This window comes from Malus domestica, chromosome 15, assembly GCF_042453785.1.
Source record: "Malus domestica chromosome 15, GDT2T_hap1".
NCBI classification, from domain to species: domain Eukaryota; kingdom Viridiplantae; phylum Streptophyta; class Magnoliopsida; order Rosales; family Rosaceae; genus Malus; species Malus domestica.
In genome coordinates this window covers 53248283-53266670 of record NC_091675.1, presented here as the reverse complement: position 1 = coordinate 53266670, position 18388 = coordinate 53248283, and the positions used below count along the sequence as shown (strand labels likewise).

Sequence of the window (18388 nt, the reverse complement as noted above, 5' to 3'; positions counted from 1 at the left end):
GATACTATAATAGTGACAAACAGATAACTCATTTGACCCGTGTAACGTATTTGAAACCATTTTATACATTTAAATTCTAAGAACGCTCAAGCGATAACTCGTTAGTAACTTAATACGATGCTTATTATGCGTTTGGGTGGAATCTACAACATTTTTTTTCATAATTTAAACCATTCATTTTATAAATCTTTATTCAAAAAATTATCCTTAGAAAAATTCATCCCAATTGGAAGTCATTTCAGTAGCTAAATGTGATAGAAAAAATAGACAAGAACAATGTCGTTGGAAAACAAAGAAATGATCATGACAATAATCAAATGGCTAAATGATTTTCGATTTGGGTGGATTTTTGTAAGAATTATCTTTGAATGAAGATCTACAAAGTGAGTGGGTTAGATTATGGAAAAATATTGTAGTTACGAGTCAAATGCGTGGTTAACTCTATATTAAGTTACTAACTAGTTAATACTTGAGTGCTCTTAATTTAAACTCATATCAATATTTCTATGTTCAGAGATGTCTTTTTTTGTATGTAAAAGATGGTATGTGTCATTTATTAAAGTGAAAAGGTCCAAATGCAAAGGTTGCTAGTATTTCTTTGTTTTGAGTTTGCATTTTCGAAGCTACAAGTTTAGTGCGTGTAATTAGCTAACGAGGATTGCTATGGAGACTCCCAGACTCTCTTATGGGTTCTAGTGGAATCACATTAGATGAGTAGAAGTGAGAAAGTTGAAATAAGAAGGTTGCTAGCACTCCCCTATTATGATTTATTGGTGGTGTTCTACTAATCAAGATATTGGTGTTAATGATGATCTTGAACCATCCAAAAAAATTTCTAAACCCTAAACCCTAGACACCATTGAAAAATATTATGGTTTTTCTCATAATATCTTGATTAGTAGAACACTAGTAATTAGGAATTGATTCAACATGCGTCTGCAGCTTGAAAAAAGCGAACCCAAACCAACAAAGCCCCTCGCATTGCAAGGGTAAAGAGAAACATCTATTGTACACATCCGTACCCTTGTTTTGCAAAAAGAATGCGTCCACGACTTAAACCTGTGACTTTTCCATCAAAAAAGAGCAACATTTTCGAAGGCTCGCCCTCGGTCTGCAGCTTGAAAAGATTAAGAAAAATCACTTTGCTGACGGAGACACGGTTCAGAAAAATCGAACATCTCCAAATCCGATTCTTGCTTTCGATTGTATTCCTTAGATTAACCAAAAGGACGTCACGTATATCATTTATACAATCCAGCATAACCTTTGCTATCCTACTTCACCATGAAGATCTACAACAACAAAAGGAAGGCAAACTGAGATCGCCTTCCTCCACACATGCAATGTTCCGGTCCTATCTATGTACATCTTGATTTTCTTGCCTAGGGGGTTCCGCTTCCGCATAAACTTGTCCCTGCTCTCTCACATCTCTGAACATAGAAATAAGGGAATTGAGGCCGCCTTCAGAGGACGCCCCTCCCAAGATCCATAACAAAAGCGAACTGAATGAATTCATACCGCCGGGGTTGGGACCATTCTCTGCTTGATTCAGGTCAGCTTGGCCCGGAACCTGAGGGTTTCCTACCCTGTCTAGGTTGTCATTACCTGACTGTTCTTGAAGCCCGGGAACTTCTGCTGCATTTGATGGCACCACTGGATTGGATCCAGATCTCAGCCCAGGTCCAGGTGCCAAGTCAGAATTAACAAGGCCGGGATTTCTTGTGTTCAATCTTGTGATCTGTACAGTTGAGGCAAGGAACGTTGAGGAGGTAATGTGGAAATCTGGGTTTTGCTGGAGCTGAAATCGCCGATTTTGGATAAACCTCTGTAGAGTTGGTACCTGCAAGCAGTGCACCGACATAATAACAGATTAAACTTCGACTAATTAAGGCTATTACAGATCTCAACAATATAGACCACACTCAAATCTTCTGTAAATGATTTATTCTGGTAAAAGTTCTTCCGGTTTCTTTTCCAACGAATAACAAGAATTTAAACACAAATATTTTAACACCCGTGAAATGTAGCACACATACGCGTGCACATCTACCATCTGAATCTAGGAACTTCATTATTCATCTGCTCAAACAAGCCGTGCAAGCAAAGGGAACCAACTGAGACTACACTTGCAAAGCCAACTGAGGCTACCATTGTCATTCAAAAAATATTTTCATCTATACAATAAGCCAGGCCCAAAAAGGGAAAATTCTACACAATAAGGATTACCTCAAAACGGTTCCAGAAGTATAGAATGAGATGCAGCATAAAAGCGGCAGCCGTAGAAAGAGCCAAATAAGAAAAACCTGCAAACAGTTTGAAAGCAGAATTTTATCTAGAAAATGAAAAATAGTTTCCATCTACTAGTAAAATAAGAAGTAATACGTACCATAAGCATAGGAAAAGAAATAGATGTGGAAAACCAGAAAGTAGATCAAAAAGAAGCGGGGAAAGAACTTCATAGAAATGGGCGTCCGGACACTGCAAGAAGGGCAATCAAATGAAAAGAGCATGGCACAAATTAGAAATTTGGCGAAAGTAGGGTGTGCACACAGGAGGGAAAATTAGCCTCGAAGAGGTGCCATTATATAATCCTTTTCTAACATCATATCTTAAGCCAATTTAATCAGCTGACTCACAACATCAAAGCCCTTGATCTAGGAAATCTACTACAGAGATCAAAAGAGTGCCAATTACAACCTAACCCTGCCTCAAAATTGTTTAGCACTAACTTTCAGGTAATATTTTATCCATATTAAGCCTAGAACTACCAACCTAAAATAGGCCCACACACCAGAGTCGAAAGAGCAACAAGTTGAGCAATCATCACATTGTCTAGACCCCATATTTGATATATCTTACGACTAACATAAGGTCTAATGAAAATATGAACTCATGCATTGATTAATGACAGCACGACTCCCCATCACATGACCTGTGGAAAGGAATGAGAGTCTCAGAGTGAATGACTTTTGAAATGAAACGTACTCATTATGTGTACAGGCATGGGCACCCAATAATTTTCATGCCACTATTTAAAAGGGAGAGAGCGAAACCTGATCAGCGTGAAAAGTTCACTCAACCAGACAAGTATGAGGACCATAAAAGCCAACAGTTGATCGTCATAAAACTCGAACAGAAAAAATAATATACCGATCATTATCTGCAAAACCAATAATAGTTTCACATGAAAATACATTAGCAAGTAAAAATAAGTAAATGAATAAATAAAATCCAAAAAACTCATCAACTGGGTACATATTGTGTTGATGGTGAACAAAAAAGATGTACACTTACCGGCACAAAGACAAGTGATTCAATTACATGCACAAAAATTAACTGGAAAGTTGGAAGCTGATGACGAGCGTGGTGTTGAAGCTGCACTGCAATAATTTGACAAAAGTAAGCACCAAAATATAGAGGCAGGATAAGGAGGATGTATGACGCACTGGGAAACAAAATGATACTCATCAAAGCAGGGAAACAAAATGGATGATGTTTTCGATGAACAAAACCTTAAATTTGATAATAACATGTGAATAAATGCTATTTCTGGGTTTAACGTCAAAATACAATTAAGAGCTTCATCACATACATTATTTCATTGTCTCAAGGAGGGGACAGAAGAAAACATTAATGGAGGCAAGTATTGTGAATGGAGCTAGCATCAGCATTTTGCTTTATCCAGAATACACAAATTAACACAAACCTGTGAACTTCAGCATGCGAGTCTGTGTCTCTCTCAATGTGAAAGACACAGACATGGTGGTTGTAAAGAACACAAAAAGAGACATCATAAGCACACCACATTTTGTCACCAGGTAGTCTGCAAAGAAACCAAATCAAGCCAGAACTTTTCTTAACATAATGCATATATTATTGGAAAAGAGTAAAATAAGTTTTTAAGACTTATTTTTTTTCATAAATACTTGATATTTTTAGTTAGCCTAAGGTCCCTGATATGTAGCATATTTTTCTTACGAGTGTCCTCAGTTGATTGTTTGGCCAAATTTAATTCCATAAAGTGTGTTATAACATCCTTACTTTTACAGTCTTTTCAAATAACCAAATTAACCTTTATTGTAAAACCGAAAGTACCACAGTTTTAAACATCATTACATACATTCCACATGTCCGCCTTTTATAAAATGTCTTTTCGGAAAGCAAAATTCAAGATTTATGAATCAAGACCCATAATCAATATTACGAAAATAAATAAATAGAATAAACTAATGCAACTGTTGTACAGCTACTTCAACCAAACCATCCAAAACCCTACATCGCAATTGCCACCTAGTGAAAATTCTCTGCTGTCTTGCAATCACTTTCCATAAGTTCAAACCCATGTAACTCTCCTATGGCTCCCAAACTAACCCCCATCCCACAAACATTATTCCTCCAAATACATTACAGATTGAAATTTCCCAATATATCAGAGACTCGGAAATACATTAATACAGTCAAGTAATGTTGTACCAACTTAGTTCTTAATGTAGTGATACTTGTCTTCCCAAAATTGACAGAGATTAAAAGTTTAATCCCCCCCCCCCCCGGCCGCAGCCCGATCGATAAAAGAAAAAACAAGTATTCTCGTGCTGTCACAGGTGCTTTACAGAAAAACAAAAAGGTTTCTGTAGGACATTATGTATTCTTTGTTCTTTGTGTATTTGAGAAGTAGATGCACTATTTTTCAACAAAACATGAATTTGATTTTATATGCCTCAACAATAAGTGCTTCCCAGAATTGCAAATTTCACAAGAAATGGCTGATGTAAAAGAAAAGCCATGCCATCTTTTAATTATATGTGAAGACTGAAGAGTCATGTTTACAAGATGAAACAACATTGCACAAGAATGGAAATAGAAGGCACAATCCAACAAACCTCCAAACCTTGCAGGGCCTTGTGGCGGTTCTTGTGCATAACTAAGATTAAAAAACTCCTTTGTCTGAAAATTATAAAGATATCCTGCAATGTGTATCATAACAAGCTTAGGCACAAGTCGTGAAACTCACTCTCAAGTGGCATTTTTGCCTTTAATTTAATTAATGCTCTCTTCCAAATTCTTAACTTATTTAAGAATACAAGATATTGAAAGTAAAAAGGAAATTAACGGCTAATTTACCTTGTCCAGGTGAACTCAATAAACTATTTATTAAAATAGTATCATATCCAACAAATCTGTTAACGAGTAGCTGCTGCCACCTGGTGATTTAACGTAAATAAACCACAACAATCAAAACACATACTAGTTTACAACTCCCATATGCTTATTAACAACTCAAATTTACAAATCCATATAACCACGATATATCTTACATGTATAATGTTATTATGAGAAAGGAAAATGATTGTAAAAGGTGCACCATAAATATCCATTGTTGACCAATTGCAAAATATTTGCACATATCAGCAATATATTCACCAGATTCCTGAATTATTGAGCTATATTCAATCCCAACCAGGCTAAGTTAATAAGATCTCCTAAGTGTCACATCTTACTGAGAAATAATTTTCAAAAAAAAATTGTTATTTCAGTAACAACCTATTCAAGCCTAAAGAAAAGTATGGCTATTATCTATGCATACAACATAGAAATATATTAACAAAAACAACAATAAAAATTGCAAATAAATAAATCAGAATATTACTGATTAAAAACAAAAAAACACTCCTGCATATGACAGGTAAGCTGTAAGATGTTTGATTTAAGAAATACAACAAAGCCAATGCAAAGAACTGATGCTACATTTTTCACGCTACAAGCACTTGGGTTAAGTTAACCTTGATTTAATGTATGGGTTCTAGACAAAAAAATTCTCTACCAAAATCAAAAGCACGCTACCCAAACCAATATATGTAGTTATTTTGTGGAGATAATATCATTACCTGTTCCCAAAACAAGAATGCCGAGCTGATATGCTAATGTTTACAGCACGAATATTATGCTGAGACCTGACACTTTCAGGTAGTAAGAAATAACCCTACAAACAAAATTGACAAAGACATTAGAAAACTATCACAAAACAAGCTTCTGAAGCCAAAACCTGTGCAGTCCAACTCATCAGAAAGTTCGGGAGATACGAGTGGAAATAAACTATACCGCTGAAAATTTACCTTTTCCATAGTGTATAAATAAGTCGGTTCAAAAGTTTTGCTTCTGATCTCAAGCCACTGCACTGAAACAGATTCAAAACAAGTTGTCAATAACAATGACATTCAGTTCTCATAAGTTCATGAAAGGCTGTTGAAAACTGATACACTGAACAAAATGTTCCAGTGCAATCCTAATTGGTGAACTTTTATAATGGCTATAAAGTAACAACAACTAGAAACATGGGTTCAGATATCATGTTTCTTTCCTAATTGCTGCCCCTGGTTCCTGCAGCCAACCCCAAACACAACAGGACAATAAACATCCAATGACTGAAAAGAAAAGGAAAGCCCCTATAATACTTAGATAATGATGCCTAAAAGAAGGTAGGGGACCTAGCTGTGTCAAAAATAAAAGTATATATAGTTGAAATCTCTCTTACTAGTAAAAAGCAAAAACAAAAAACGAAAAAAAATAACTGCACAACCATTGCTTTACACAGCAGGCAGCAATCAGATAAAAAAGCAAAAATCCTCCTTTTTGGAGTACACTACAAGTGGTACAACAGCCTCCCAAATTATCTTTAGGAAAAACACTTATAAATGATTTTTCACCAAGCTCCTCCAATGGCATGACTTTCAACATAAAAAGCAACATCCTCATACATGAACATAATATCCAGTCTCCAGACAACTTGCTGAAAATAGCATTCTATACCTTTGTTTTGTATTCAATCAAGCATTTGCAACCAAATCACAGAAACAGCATTCCAGATTTAAATACTTTGTACAAAAATGTCAAAAAAATCAGCGTCCAACCTATGCAGATATTCTTTTTTTCATTACCATTGACAAAGAGACCAAGACAGGATCCAAAAAACAAAGGTGGAAAATGGTTTGTGCTCCTTTAATTATTAAACTGTAACACTCGGTTTAAATGCACTATGCAAGTAACTGTTTTTCTTTTCCCGGATGAAAAAGTAAAATAGAACAAGCATGGGTGTATGGAATCCAACATGATGTTATGCAATGAATAGTTAAAAGGATAGTCAGCAACCTGCATACAAGTTAAGCCTGTCCAAATGAAGTATGCGCAACCACTTGGGAATATCAAGATCTAAATGTATCCCTGCAATGTTCTGCACTTCAAAATAAAAATCAGTATAAAGGAACTCACACTAAAATACAAGAAATCAAATAATGTTCACACAAAGCATGTTCTTATAATCCGTTTCCAAATATGAAATTGGTCAAATGCATGAGAGAGAGAGAGAGAGAGAGAGAAACTGCAAGCGGCACCTATTTCAATGTTAAAGGAATCAGCACGTAGGTTGAAACTACAAAGAAAATTTAGAAGGGGAAGAAAGGCTTATTCAAAATCCTTCAAATGTCAAGGTAAAGTGGGGTTACAAGGTGGATAGAGCCATTTTTTCTTTTTTTAAAAGACGAGACGTGCACATGGCAATTTCAGTACTGATAATCTTCAACATGAACTAGATGAGATCAAAGGTACATGGACCTTGAAACATAACATACTGCCATTATTGATAATCACAATCTTCCAAAACTACCCTCTATTAGTTTGATTTTGTAGGTCCCTTTTGAATCAATAATAGTAATTTGGAAGTTTACTTACGAGAGATTATATTCACACACCCCAAATTACTTCTCCCACACCCTTTTAATTTTTTAATATTTTCTACACACCACTAACACTTGATAAAAAAATATTAAAAAATTAAAAGGGTGTGGGAGAAGTAATTTGGGGTGTGTGAATATAATCTCACTTTACATAATTATGCAATGCTCTTAGAATATGGGCACCTATTTTGGGACACCTAAAAACAAGGGGATGGAGAAAATTTGAGACACAGGGCAATATATAAATTTCCTACTATGTCAAAGAAATTCACATCAACATATTAAAAAGCACATAGAACACCCTATAAGATAACAGTAACAGTAGAAAGTAATAACATAGGTACAAAGTATAGAAACCAACCACAAATCAATTTATGCAGACTGGTTTAATCCAATGATTTTGGTAAATAGAAAACAGGGTCAAGAATATTTGTAAGTTCCGAGCAATGTTTTAAAAGGGCAAGGCGTAGGCAAGGCATTTCAGGATAGCCCCACCTAGGCGAAAGCCTTGAGGTTCGCCACACGGGACCTAAAGTTTTTACTATATATATATATATATATATATGTACATGTATATACATTAATATATATATACATATATATATAATAGAATACTTTGTACAACAAATATACTTTGTCATTCAAAAGTGCACAAGTCATGGACAAGTTTAACTCACAAACATACAAAAATAAAAAAGAAATCATTCATCTAAATATGGTACACATACATCCCCTGCCCACACTCTTTCCCTCACTACACTCTCACTTTCCCTCTTCGCTGGGTGGTGGCAGTGCTGCTCAGTTGGTGGTGTTGCGTGACGAAGAGAATGGAGGGTTTCAGTGTTTCACAGAGAAGAAGAAGAACACGAGGCTTCGAGGACTCAAGTGTCAAACGAAGAAGACTGAGAAGAAGTTTTATAAAAATAAAATAAAAACGCCATGAACGCCCTAAGGCGAGCATCAGCCACCTAGGCACGAGTCTACCACGTCTAGACGAGTTTTGGCCTACTCCCACTGGGCAAAGGCATTTTCACCCCCGCCCTGCCTCCAAAGCGACCTAGGCATGCCTCAGGCGCGTTTTTTAAAACAATGGTTCCAACTTCCAAGGATAACTATAATTCGGTTGTTAACATTCAAATGCCTCAGTCTACTTACCCACAAATTTCCAATGACATGTGTTCCATGTTTCTGAAGGACCGACAAGAGACGGGAACGCATTTTCCACAGTTTGTTAAAGTAAGTAAGTGCTGCCTTAACTGTCTCTTTCATACGTAAAAGAAAACTACTATGCCTCTCCTTTATTTCATTTTTGACAACTGCATCATCAAGTGTTACCATAGTGTTTGGGCTATTGGGAGAGCCATCCGTCTGTTGATCCACAACTTCAGTATCAGTCTTCAATGCCAACTTACCCCTCCTAACACCAGAACCAATCCAATTCAACCAAAATTTTGCAGCAAAAAATGTCAATCCATCTCCATCTACATTAGCAAATTCTAATTTATACATTACAGATTTTGTGTCTGTGCCATCATATACCACATTGGTGAATTCTGACTCATTCTGCGACCACAGCCCTGCACTAGTTATCTAAATGAAAACAACAAAAGTTAGGATATTCAAAGATGTCAGTTAGGCCACGATAAGAAACAAACTCAAGTCCACCTTAACATGCAACCTTGTCCAGGAAAGAAAAGCAGACCATTAGAGCTTCAAAAGATATTTAAAATAAGTACATCTGAAGTTATCCAAAGTAATAAATAATACTGAGTACAAAATTTGAACATAGGTCTAGCACAGAACTGAAACTATTATATCAACCTTTTTTCACTATAATCACAAAACTAATCACAAAACTTAAAACTAAATAAACCAAGGGACTTCAGAAAATAGAGTCACTTCAGTTCAGAAATTCTGATAGCTTTGCATTTGTTCTTATTAAGCAACAAAATGGAACCAAAGGCATCAATACGATTTACAACAAGCTTTCTGAGAGCACGCAAATATTCAAATGTTTGAGAAATAGAAGACAAGACATACCTTAATTTGAATAATTTGCGCTTGTGTTGTTTCAACGCCAGAAAGTTCACTTGAACAGCCAGGCTTCAAGTGCAAGAGAATCATAGTTAATCCAAAGGCTCACAAGATACGATGGAGGAAAATTACAAATTCAACGACGAAAACACAAAGCAGATCCTAAACCAATTACCTAAGCATTTCCGTGAAAACTAAAATGATCAGAACTTAAGGGTATGGGGGATTAGTTTCATGGAATCGCGATTTATGAAGATACAAGTTTTCCCGACACTCAAGCCCCTCTGGCTTTATATCAAAATCTACACTACACGAAGTTGATTTCAAATATGAAACATGATAAAAAAAAAACCAAAACACAAAATCTGTAGGACACTACTGATAACATCAAGGCTATTTGAATAGAAACTCGACCGCAACTGATCGTCTATTCAATTTCAACTTTATAAAGACACTTGCAATCAAGAGGACCAATAAATATGAGCTCACCCACCCATGTTACTGTGAAGTATGAACTCACAAAGTAAAATCCATATCTGCAAAGCTAAGACCTAAAATTGATCAAGAATTTACACGAACGGAACTCAAATTGAAATGCAATTGGTGAAGAATTTACACGAACCAAGCTCGAATTGATCAAAACCCTAACAGATACAAAACTATTAAGACAAATGTAAGCACAAATTGCAATTCTCCAGCTGAATTTCAAAGTCAAAAACCCTAAAACAGCATAAAAATATGTACAAGGAAGTAAGTAGGGAGAAGAGAAACCTGTTGAACGTAATTGGCGTGCATAACAACGAGAATACAGAACAAGGTGATGGCAATGAAGAGGTAGATATACTCCAAAGCAGCTCTCACTTTCGGCGTCAGGATCTGCGAGAACCGCTCTTGTACTCGGATGAAGGTCTGCTCCGCATCCATGTCTTCTTTTCCTTTTCTCTCCGATATTTCGATCTCCTTATCTACTCTCTACATAATGTGAGAAGTTCAGGATTGAGAAACGAGGATTTTCCCGAGAAAGTGATGGAAAACTGATTACGTCATTGTGTTTGAAGGAATGGGTAATCTGACTTTTCTCCCTTCTTCTAACCCATCTGGGCAAAACTGGTTGTGTTTGCGACTTTCATGTCAAATTCCTCATCGTGTCGTAGTATAATTTAAATCCAAATTTGACCCCTATATTCATCAGTGTAAAAAACCAAAAGAGGATAGGAAATTTTAACGAAAAATTCATTATTTATTTTAAAGAAAAATTATATTTTTATACTAAAAAATCAATTCTTGTACTATTCATTCTACTCTTTATTTTGTTCTTGTCGTTAAAATTTAAAGTTTTTCAAATCTTTTTTATTAGTTTTCCTAAAAAAATAAGAATAATTAGATGTAAGACTAATTTCGTAGTCAATGATTTTTTTTTTCAACATTTTGTAGTCAATGATTAGATCTTTGAGGTTTCATTTATCAATTTAGGTTCTTTTACTTTTAATTCATGTTTAAAATTTGAGGATGTCACTTTATACTACAATTTAGTGGTATTCCTCTTCACTTGTAAGTAAGAGATTTTTTGTTCAATTTTCGTCAAAAACAAATTTGAACCATATTATTGCTAGCTCATACCCTCCTTTTAATGTAAATAATATCGTTTGTTTAAAAAAAATATATCGTGGAGTAAGGGTGAGATGGTGGTCCCTGAGTTCTTTGTACTAGTCCGTGATTTTGGAGCTGGTGGATTGCATACCATTATTAGTTACTATGGTGTGCGGAATTCAAACCAGCATACAATGTTCTTCTAGACGAAGGACTTGATCACTGTTTCGGTAATTCGAGATAAGGGTTCGGCTTTGATCCACCTGGAAAAGTAATTATTTGCTACTATTAGATATTCTTTGTTGCCTTTGGCCTTTTAAGTGACCAACGAGATCTATGCCCCATGCAGGGTGTCGAGCTCTTCTGCATGTTGATGGTTCATCGGTGTATGTCTTTGATACTCGTTGCATGTTTGTGCACAATCTAAAGGCATCTTGCCTTATAGTTGGCCAATAATAATGATTCCAAGGACATGAGGTGTTGGGCAGGATGGTTTAAGTGTTCGCTTTTCAACGATTTCAACCTTGGCGAATTCAATGGCCATTTTGCTCAGCTGATGATGATACCTTCTGCTTCTGGAATGAGATGTAACTAAATTTGTGGATGGTAGCATAGAAGCTTGCCTTCCTTATAGCGAAGGCTCGACATTAATTGAGTTGCATATATACTTACTGCTGCTAGGAAAAGCCCCAACTACTACTTTTGGAAGCCAAAGCGGCTGTGGCCGGAATTGGTCGTTTTAGGCCGGCTCCCTGCCTTTGACATCCATAGAATTAAATGATGGATTAACTTGGTAAATGTGTGGGTTGGACTATGTATGTGGATGTTGAGAGTAGCGATGGCAAATCAATCTATTGGGTTGTTAGTGGGTATCTGTTAAGGCATGTTTAATTTTATATCACCGTAATATAGAGGTGAGATTGCAGATGTGATGATGGTGTAAGGTGAAATCAAACTAAATAAGTTTTAATGGGTACCCATTGACAACGGAATGAGTTCATTTGCCACCTCTAGTTGAGAGTGTGAATGACATATTTAGAAGGAAAAAAAAAAAAAAAAAAAAACTTTGCATGTGCTTTAGAAGTAGTTGAACTACTTTTCATATTGTCAATTAATTTTATGATGAAACCTCAACTTTCTACAAGGAGTTTTGGCCTTTTTCCTTTCAGTGTACCAAAGAATTAAATTGGTAAAGCTAGCTAGCTTTAGTTGTTAAACTAAGGGGTGTGTAGTCAAACTTGGATTTGAAATGATTTTAAAAGATTTTAAAATCCTAGTGTAGTCAACCAATAGATTTTAATAGATTTTTAGAATCCATGTAAATTTAGATGTAGTCAATGAAGATTTTAATAATCAGTTTTAAAGTTCATCCAAATCTAGATGTATTCAAAAATTAAAGATTTTGTAGGATTTCATTCAATTATGGATTTTGTCGGATTTGAGAGGAAAAAATATATATAACCAAGATCAAATTGAATCCTACCTCGCACCATAGGATTTCAAATCCAAAAACCTAGTTGAACGACTCCTCTTCTTCTCATTGCCAGCCACTTTCTTTGCCTTATCTTCTTCCTTCATTTTTGCAATTTTTTCTTCAATTTTTGTTGTTGGGTTGTATCATTTTATGCGATTTTTTCTTCAATTTTTTGTTGCCGGGTCGCAATTTTTCCTTCATGTCTGCAGTTTTTTCGTTGCTGCTGGGCCCTCCTGCTAATTGATGTTGTTTGTGCGGCATGGGTTCATGTGTTGAGAGCATGTCTGCTTCTTTATGCTTGTTTTTTTTTTTTGTACCATGAATGAATTCGTTTAATTAATAAATATTAAAAGTACTCCTAGACAGTGGCGAAGTCAGAAATTGACGGAACGAGGGGCGAAGTTAAAAGAGTGCAAAGTTCAAAAGAATAACAACAATCAAATCCTTTTATATAGTAATGTCTTCCATAATTTATCAATAGAAACAAAAAAGCAAATACATCTCTCTCAATGTAAACAAACATGCCATCATTCAACGATTGATCTCCCATTTTGTTACGCAATGGTGTTTTCACAATCTTCATAGCAGAAAAAGCTCTTTTCACTAAAGCGGTTGTAATTGGTAACACCAAAACTAATGTAGGAAGCTTATACACTAACATATAGCTTGCATACCTCCCGGTCTTCACGAACTCCTTTGCAAGATCACAAATTCCTCTTAATTATGAAAACTCACTATGCATCTCCACATTTAATTACTTAATCAATGTGTGATATATGTTTTTGGCAGGCGTCGTCTTGTTTCCTATAAACTCCTACCTCATTTCAACCATCTAAAAACCTTTACCTGCATGATCAGAATCAAACATTAATCTCACCACCATTCACCACCAATCCACCACGAATCCACATCACCACCACCGCCATCACCGCTGCCCGCCAATTCAGTTCTCTCCCCCAACCCTTCAAACGCACCACCAAATTCAACCCCAAAACCCCCCAATTCCCCCAGTTTAACACCCCAATCCTCGATCAAAACCCTAATTCTAAATCAAATCCAACAGGCCAATTCAATCCAACCTTCTTCACAATTCCTACCTCGAGAAGCCCCAGATCATCAAAATTGATCCTTTTCGCGCCACCAGCCAGCCAATGCACCGGAACAGGGAGGGGCTGAACCAATCTAGTTTCCAACGAGGGGAAGGGCTGAACCTTTGCTCTAGGTGTGTTTTCCGGTGAAGGGGGTGGCGGTCGCCACTCCTCGCCCTCGCGTGGCTTCGCCAATACCTAAATACATAAGGTGACAACGAAAAGGATAAGAATAAAGTGGGGGAGGAAGTAGGATTGGAAAGGGGTGCACTGGGGATCTTTGAGGAGTTGGGTTTATGTGATAATCTAGACTTTTTTTTTTCGGCTCCAAAGGATGCAGCTCCAGAGCATGAACAACTTCATTTGATTAGATTTATGACCTAGATACATTTATCACTATTTAATTTATTTGATTGTTAAGATTTAACGCTACAAAATCTTTCAAAATTCATATAAATCTGTTATACGAATCTTCTCAAATCTTCCAAAATGTATATGAATTTTGTAGAAATCTATATAATCCTATGAAATCCATCACGTATCAAAATCTATTAAAATCCTCTCAAATCCAAGTTTGACTACACTCCTCTAAAGTGTTTCGATTTCATTGTAAATGTAAATGTGAATTGTTTGCATCTCAATTATTTCAACCGTGATGTCACTCAGTACTACAGTATGGTGGTTTCTTCGCTTAGAAGTGAGATATCTTAGGTTCAAATCCCATGAATGGCGAATTCGATACCAAATTAGGCTGCCCATTGTGTGACTTAGCCATACTCCCCATTTTCCTAGTGTAAAAATATGATGTATTAAAAAAAAAAAATTCAATGTGATTTTATGTTGCTATCTTGATTTGACTTTTGATTATAAACAGAGCCTTGGCATGCTTTATACAAGGAAAAACGATTATGTTCTACGGATGAGGATCCCATCCGGATTCAAATGGTGGAGATTCTAGGGATCTTCACATCCTAGTCATTCATTGTACATTGTGCAGTCAGTTTTTGTCATATACTATTTGTGTGTAATTTTAAATAAAAAAATTAAAATGATTTATGACCGCACGATATATGATGAACGGCTAGGATGTAAGGATTCCTAGGATCCCCACCATTTGAATTTGGATGGGATCCAAATCCATGTTCTACATTAAGCAAGAGCTTCCTATGCAAAGTAAAATGCATAGAAATCAAAAGTAAAATGCAAGTCAATTGGATAGTTAATTATTCGATGGTTGTTTTATTCACGTTTTAAATACAATTCATATACTGAATACTTTCTAAAACTATTTTTCAATTAAATTCATTTTAATACACTTCTCGTACTTTTCATACTACCCTAACATCCCACACTTTTATATATTCCACATTCTACATGTACAACCCACATCAATCTGTATTTTGTATACAGCGGCAGAGCCAAAGGCACACCAAAAGTGGATGAAAAACCTGAAAGAATAAAAGCAACAAATACATTGTTGTAGGCCTAATTTACTGAACTAGAATAAGGACAGAGAGAGAGGAGGTGCGACAATAGTAGAGAAAGAGAGAGATGTGTAATTGTGAGGTGTGTTCTATTTCAACTCATTGTGCCTTTATTTATAGTAGTAGGGAAGGTTAATTCCTTACCCTAATAGGATTACAACTCTAATAGGAATTTAACTACTAAAGGGAATATTCAAAGATATCCCTAGATACACTAGGATTTACACACACTAGGATTTACACAATCACATTCCTAATCCAATAGGATTGCAACACTCCTAACCATGTCTCACGTGTGGCGTAGTGAAGTGAGGTGGGTTTTGAAGCGATTTGAAGATTTCGCAACTAAGGTCATATCGTGGACCTCCAAGATATTGCGATATCCCTAACGGTAAAGACATAACCATTTGGGGATGTGCCTTATGCTGGTTTGATAAGTAACCAACGTCAACATAACAAATAAGGCAAACATCATTCCGAGGATCAGGAGGGTCGGATCCCTCCCTTGTTGGTTCTTGTTATTAGTTTTTTTTACTAGATGGCTTTGCGCCATCCTTTTGTGTCTTTTTCAGGCTTGGCTGTGATTTCCTCTTTTCTGGGAGCTTTATGTATTAACTCCTTGAGCATGGGAGATCATTGTCTGTATTTAATTCTGTTTCTTGGAGCTTTTGTCATGTTATATAGGGGTGGGTACGGTTAAATTCGGTACGGTTTTAAGTGAAACCAAAACCAAACCAAAAGTTTTTGTGGTATGGTTTTGAAACTAAAACCGAAATGGGACTAAAATATTTAGTTCGATTCGGTTTCAAACAATTTCGGTTTCGATTTCAAACTATTTGCAAATAAAATAAAATAAAATAAAAATTATGAACATTGGTTCGTGTTTTGATTTCGGGTTACAATTCCAAGTGTCCACCCTTACTATTATATGCAACTACCTCTTTCTGACAAAAAAAATGATAAAGGTGGTCTTATTAGTTAATTATTGTCCCAAATTGTCTTAGAAGAGTAATGCAACAAAACAACATGAGGTCAATTCAAACGACTTGATCCAAATATTCCAAACTTTTACCCTATAATTTCTTCCCTTTATTTTATTTTATTTTATATATTTTTAAACTTAATTCTATGCGTCAACTTATGTAAATACCCAAGTCCTGCCGAAGGTTGAAAGCAAAAGCAATATAATTGTCCCTCGTGCTGACAGAGAAACTCATAACTTTCGACGTAAATAAATTATATAATGGTAAGTAGCTAAACCATTCTTTCTCAACTACTACGATTTATTTTCTTTCAGAATATTTTAGGGTTTGATATCATTTTAGTCAAATGGGTTTTTTTCCCTCCTTATTTTTCAACATGGTAATAGGCCATAAGTGTTTAATGAATTTAATTTTAGGTCAATGTACGAAGCGATCAAATTAAAACGCCAAAATGACTGCAAAACTTATACAAAATGCAGCACTTCTGCAAATATCGAAAATATTCACAGACTATATAAATCCATATGTTCGATATTTGGTATTTTCGATATTTTCTGACCTAAAATCAAGAAGATAGGATTATTGGATTCCTCGATGTCGAAAATATTTTTCTGACCTAAACCAAATATCTTATACTTATTAAACTTGACCTAAATTAATTTTTCTTTTACTTACAAGGCTTGAGGTGAAGGACGCGTTGTTAATGAATTGTTAAGAAATTTTGATCAACAACTTGACCCCAATGAGTCTTGTAAACTTACAAAATTAGCTGAACTAACTCCACACTCGAGGTGGTTGATGATGTGATTCTCATCAAACCATTACATTACCACACACTTAAGGTTGAGGTTGTTAATGATTTGATAGGAAATTAAGCCACTATAAGTTAATTAAGTTGACCCCAACCCCACGGCACTTTGTAGGATATATTTTTTTTTAATACAATGATATATTTAAACTAAAAGTTTGATGAATAAATTAATATTGAACTCAGCATTTATAATATTCGAAAATAAGACATCTTATTTATAAGTGAAAAAATACTATTAAATTGTAGTACTAAGTGGTTATAAGATTTAAATTTGGTTGAGCTGACTTTACAACCCTAACAACTAATGTACGTATATTCATTAATTCATTGGAACATCGATCACTAGAAATATATATACAGGACCTAAAAATATCCACCATGGCTAATTTATTTTTGTAATTTGACCTAGGTATGGACTGGTGGACGATCCTCAAACACCCAAGCCTACCAAAATTTATTAGAAACGAAAAAAAAGTACAGCGAGGAGGACAACTAGCCAAAGCCTTGACGAAAAAATACAAAGTTATGAAAACCTATATCAAAACGGTAGTTGGCCTAACGATATACGGGACCAAAAAGTTTCCACCATGCATGTCTAATTTACTTTGTACAAATATCAATCTAACTTTAAAATCTTTTCGGCAAAAAAATAGAAATAAAAAAAACTTGAAATTCTTAATTGAATTGTATACATTTTGGGTAATTAATCAAGGATCGTAAATTCCTGCGAGACTGTTAAGAAGTTAAGAATCCCACATCGGTGGGTTCAAAGAAACTCAATGAGTTTAAATAATATTACCTTACCCTAACTAATACGGATGTATTTTGTGATAAAACCTCATACCTGATGGAATGAGCAGGTGGTAAAATGGGGATAGTATCGGTATTGTTGGAGTGGGCCCTCGGCTCGTCAACCTGAAAAATTCTACATGGTATCAAGGCAGGTTGTTGGGTGAGGTACAAGCCCAGTTAGTGGCTTATTATATGATATTAGGCTACTCTTTATATTTCTTCAATTAATTTTATGGTGGAACCAATTTTGTCATAGACTTCTTCCGCAACCAGCTAAAGTTCTGGCATTGTTTCTTTCTCCGACAGTGTACGCGGGTTACAGGCGCATGAATATTGTAGCCGTAATGTAAGCACTAACATATGGAAAATTGCCAGTTGTGCATGAATTTGAAGTGAGTCAAC

At 35.6% G+C, this 18388-nt stretch overlaps 1 protein-coding gene across 3 annotated transcripts; it reads right to left on the bottom strand.

Annotated features, from left to right (window-relative positions):
• Window positions 1–1160: 1160 nt before the first annotated feature.
• On the bottom strand, window positions 1161–10919 carry LOC103425410 (membralin-like protein At1g60995). Of its 3 annotated transcripts, none has more exons than XM_029093706.2 (15): window positions 10536–10919; window positions 9771–9833; window positions 9238–9320; window positions 8886–9147; window positions 7147–7228; window positions 6114–6175; window positions 5886–5980; window positions 5122–5201; window positions 4881–4964; window positions 3707–3823; window positions 3295–3380; window positions 3054–3160; window positions 2387–2478; window positions 2227–2303; window positions 1161–1840 (listed from the first exon to the last, which is right to left on the bottom strand). In XM_029093706.2, the coding sequence occupies exons 1-15, from the start codon at window positions 10686–10688 to the stop codon at window positions 1355–1357; spliced, it is 1929 nt and encodes a 642-aa protein (XP_028949539.1). In that variant the 5' UTR covers window positions 10689–10919; the 3' UTR covers window positions 1161–1354. The 3 variants fall into 3 exon arrangements, with proteins under 3 accessions (XP_028949539.1, XP_028949542.1, XP_028949538.1); XM_029093709.2 differs by having other exon boundaries at window positions 9066–9147; window positions 10536–10917; XM_029093705.2 differs by having other exon boundaries at window positions 8886–9320; window positions 10536–10917.
• Window positions 10920–18388: the final 7469 nt, after the last annotated feature.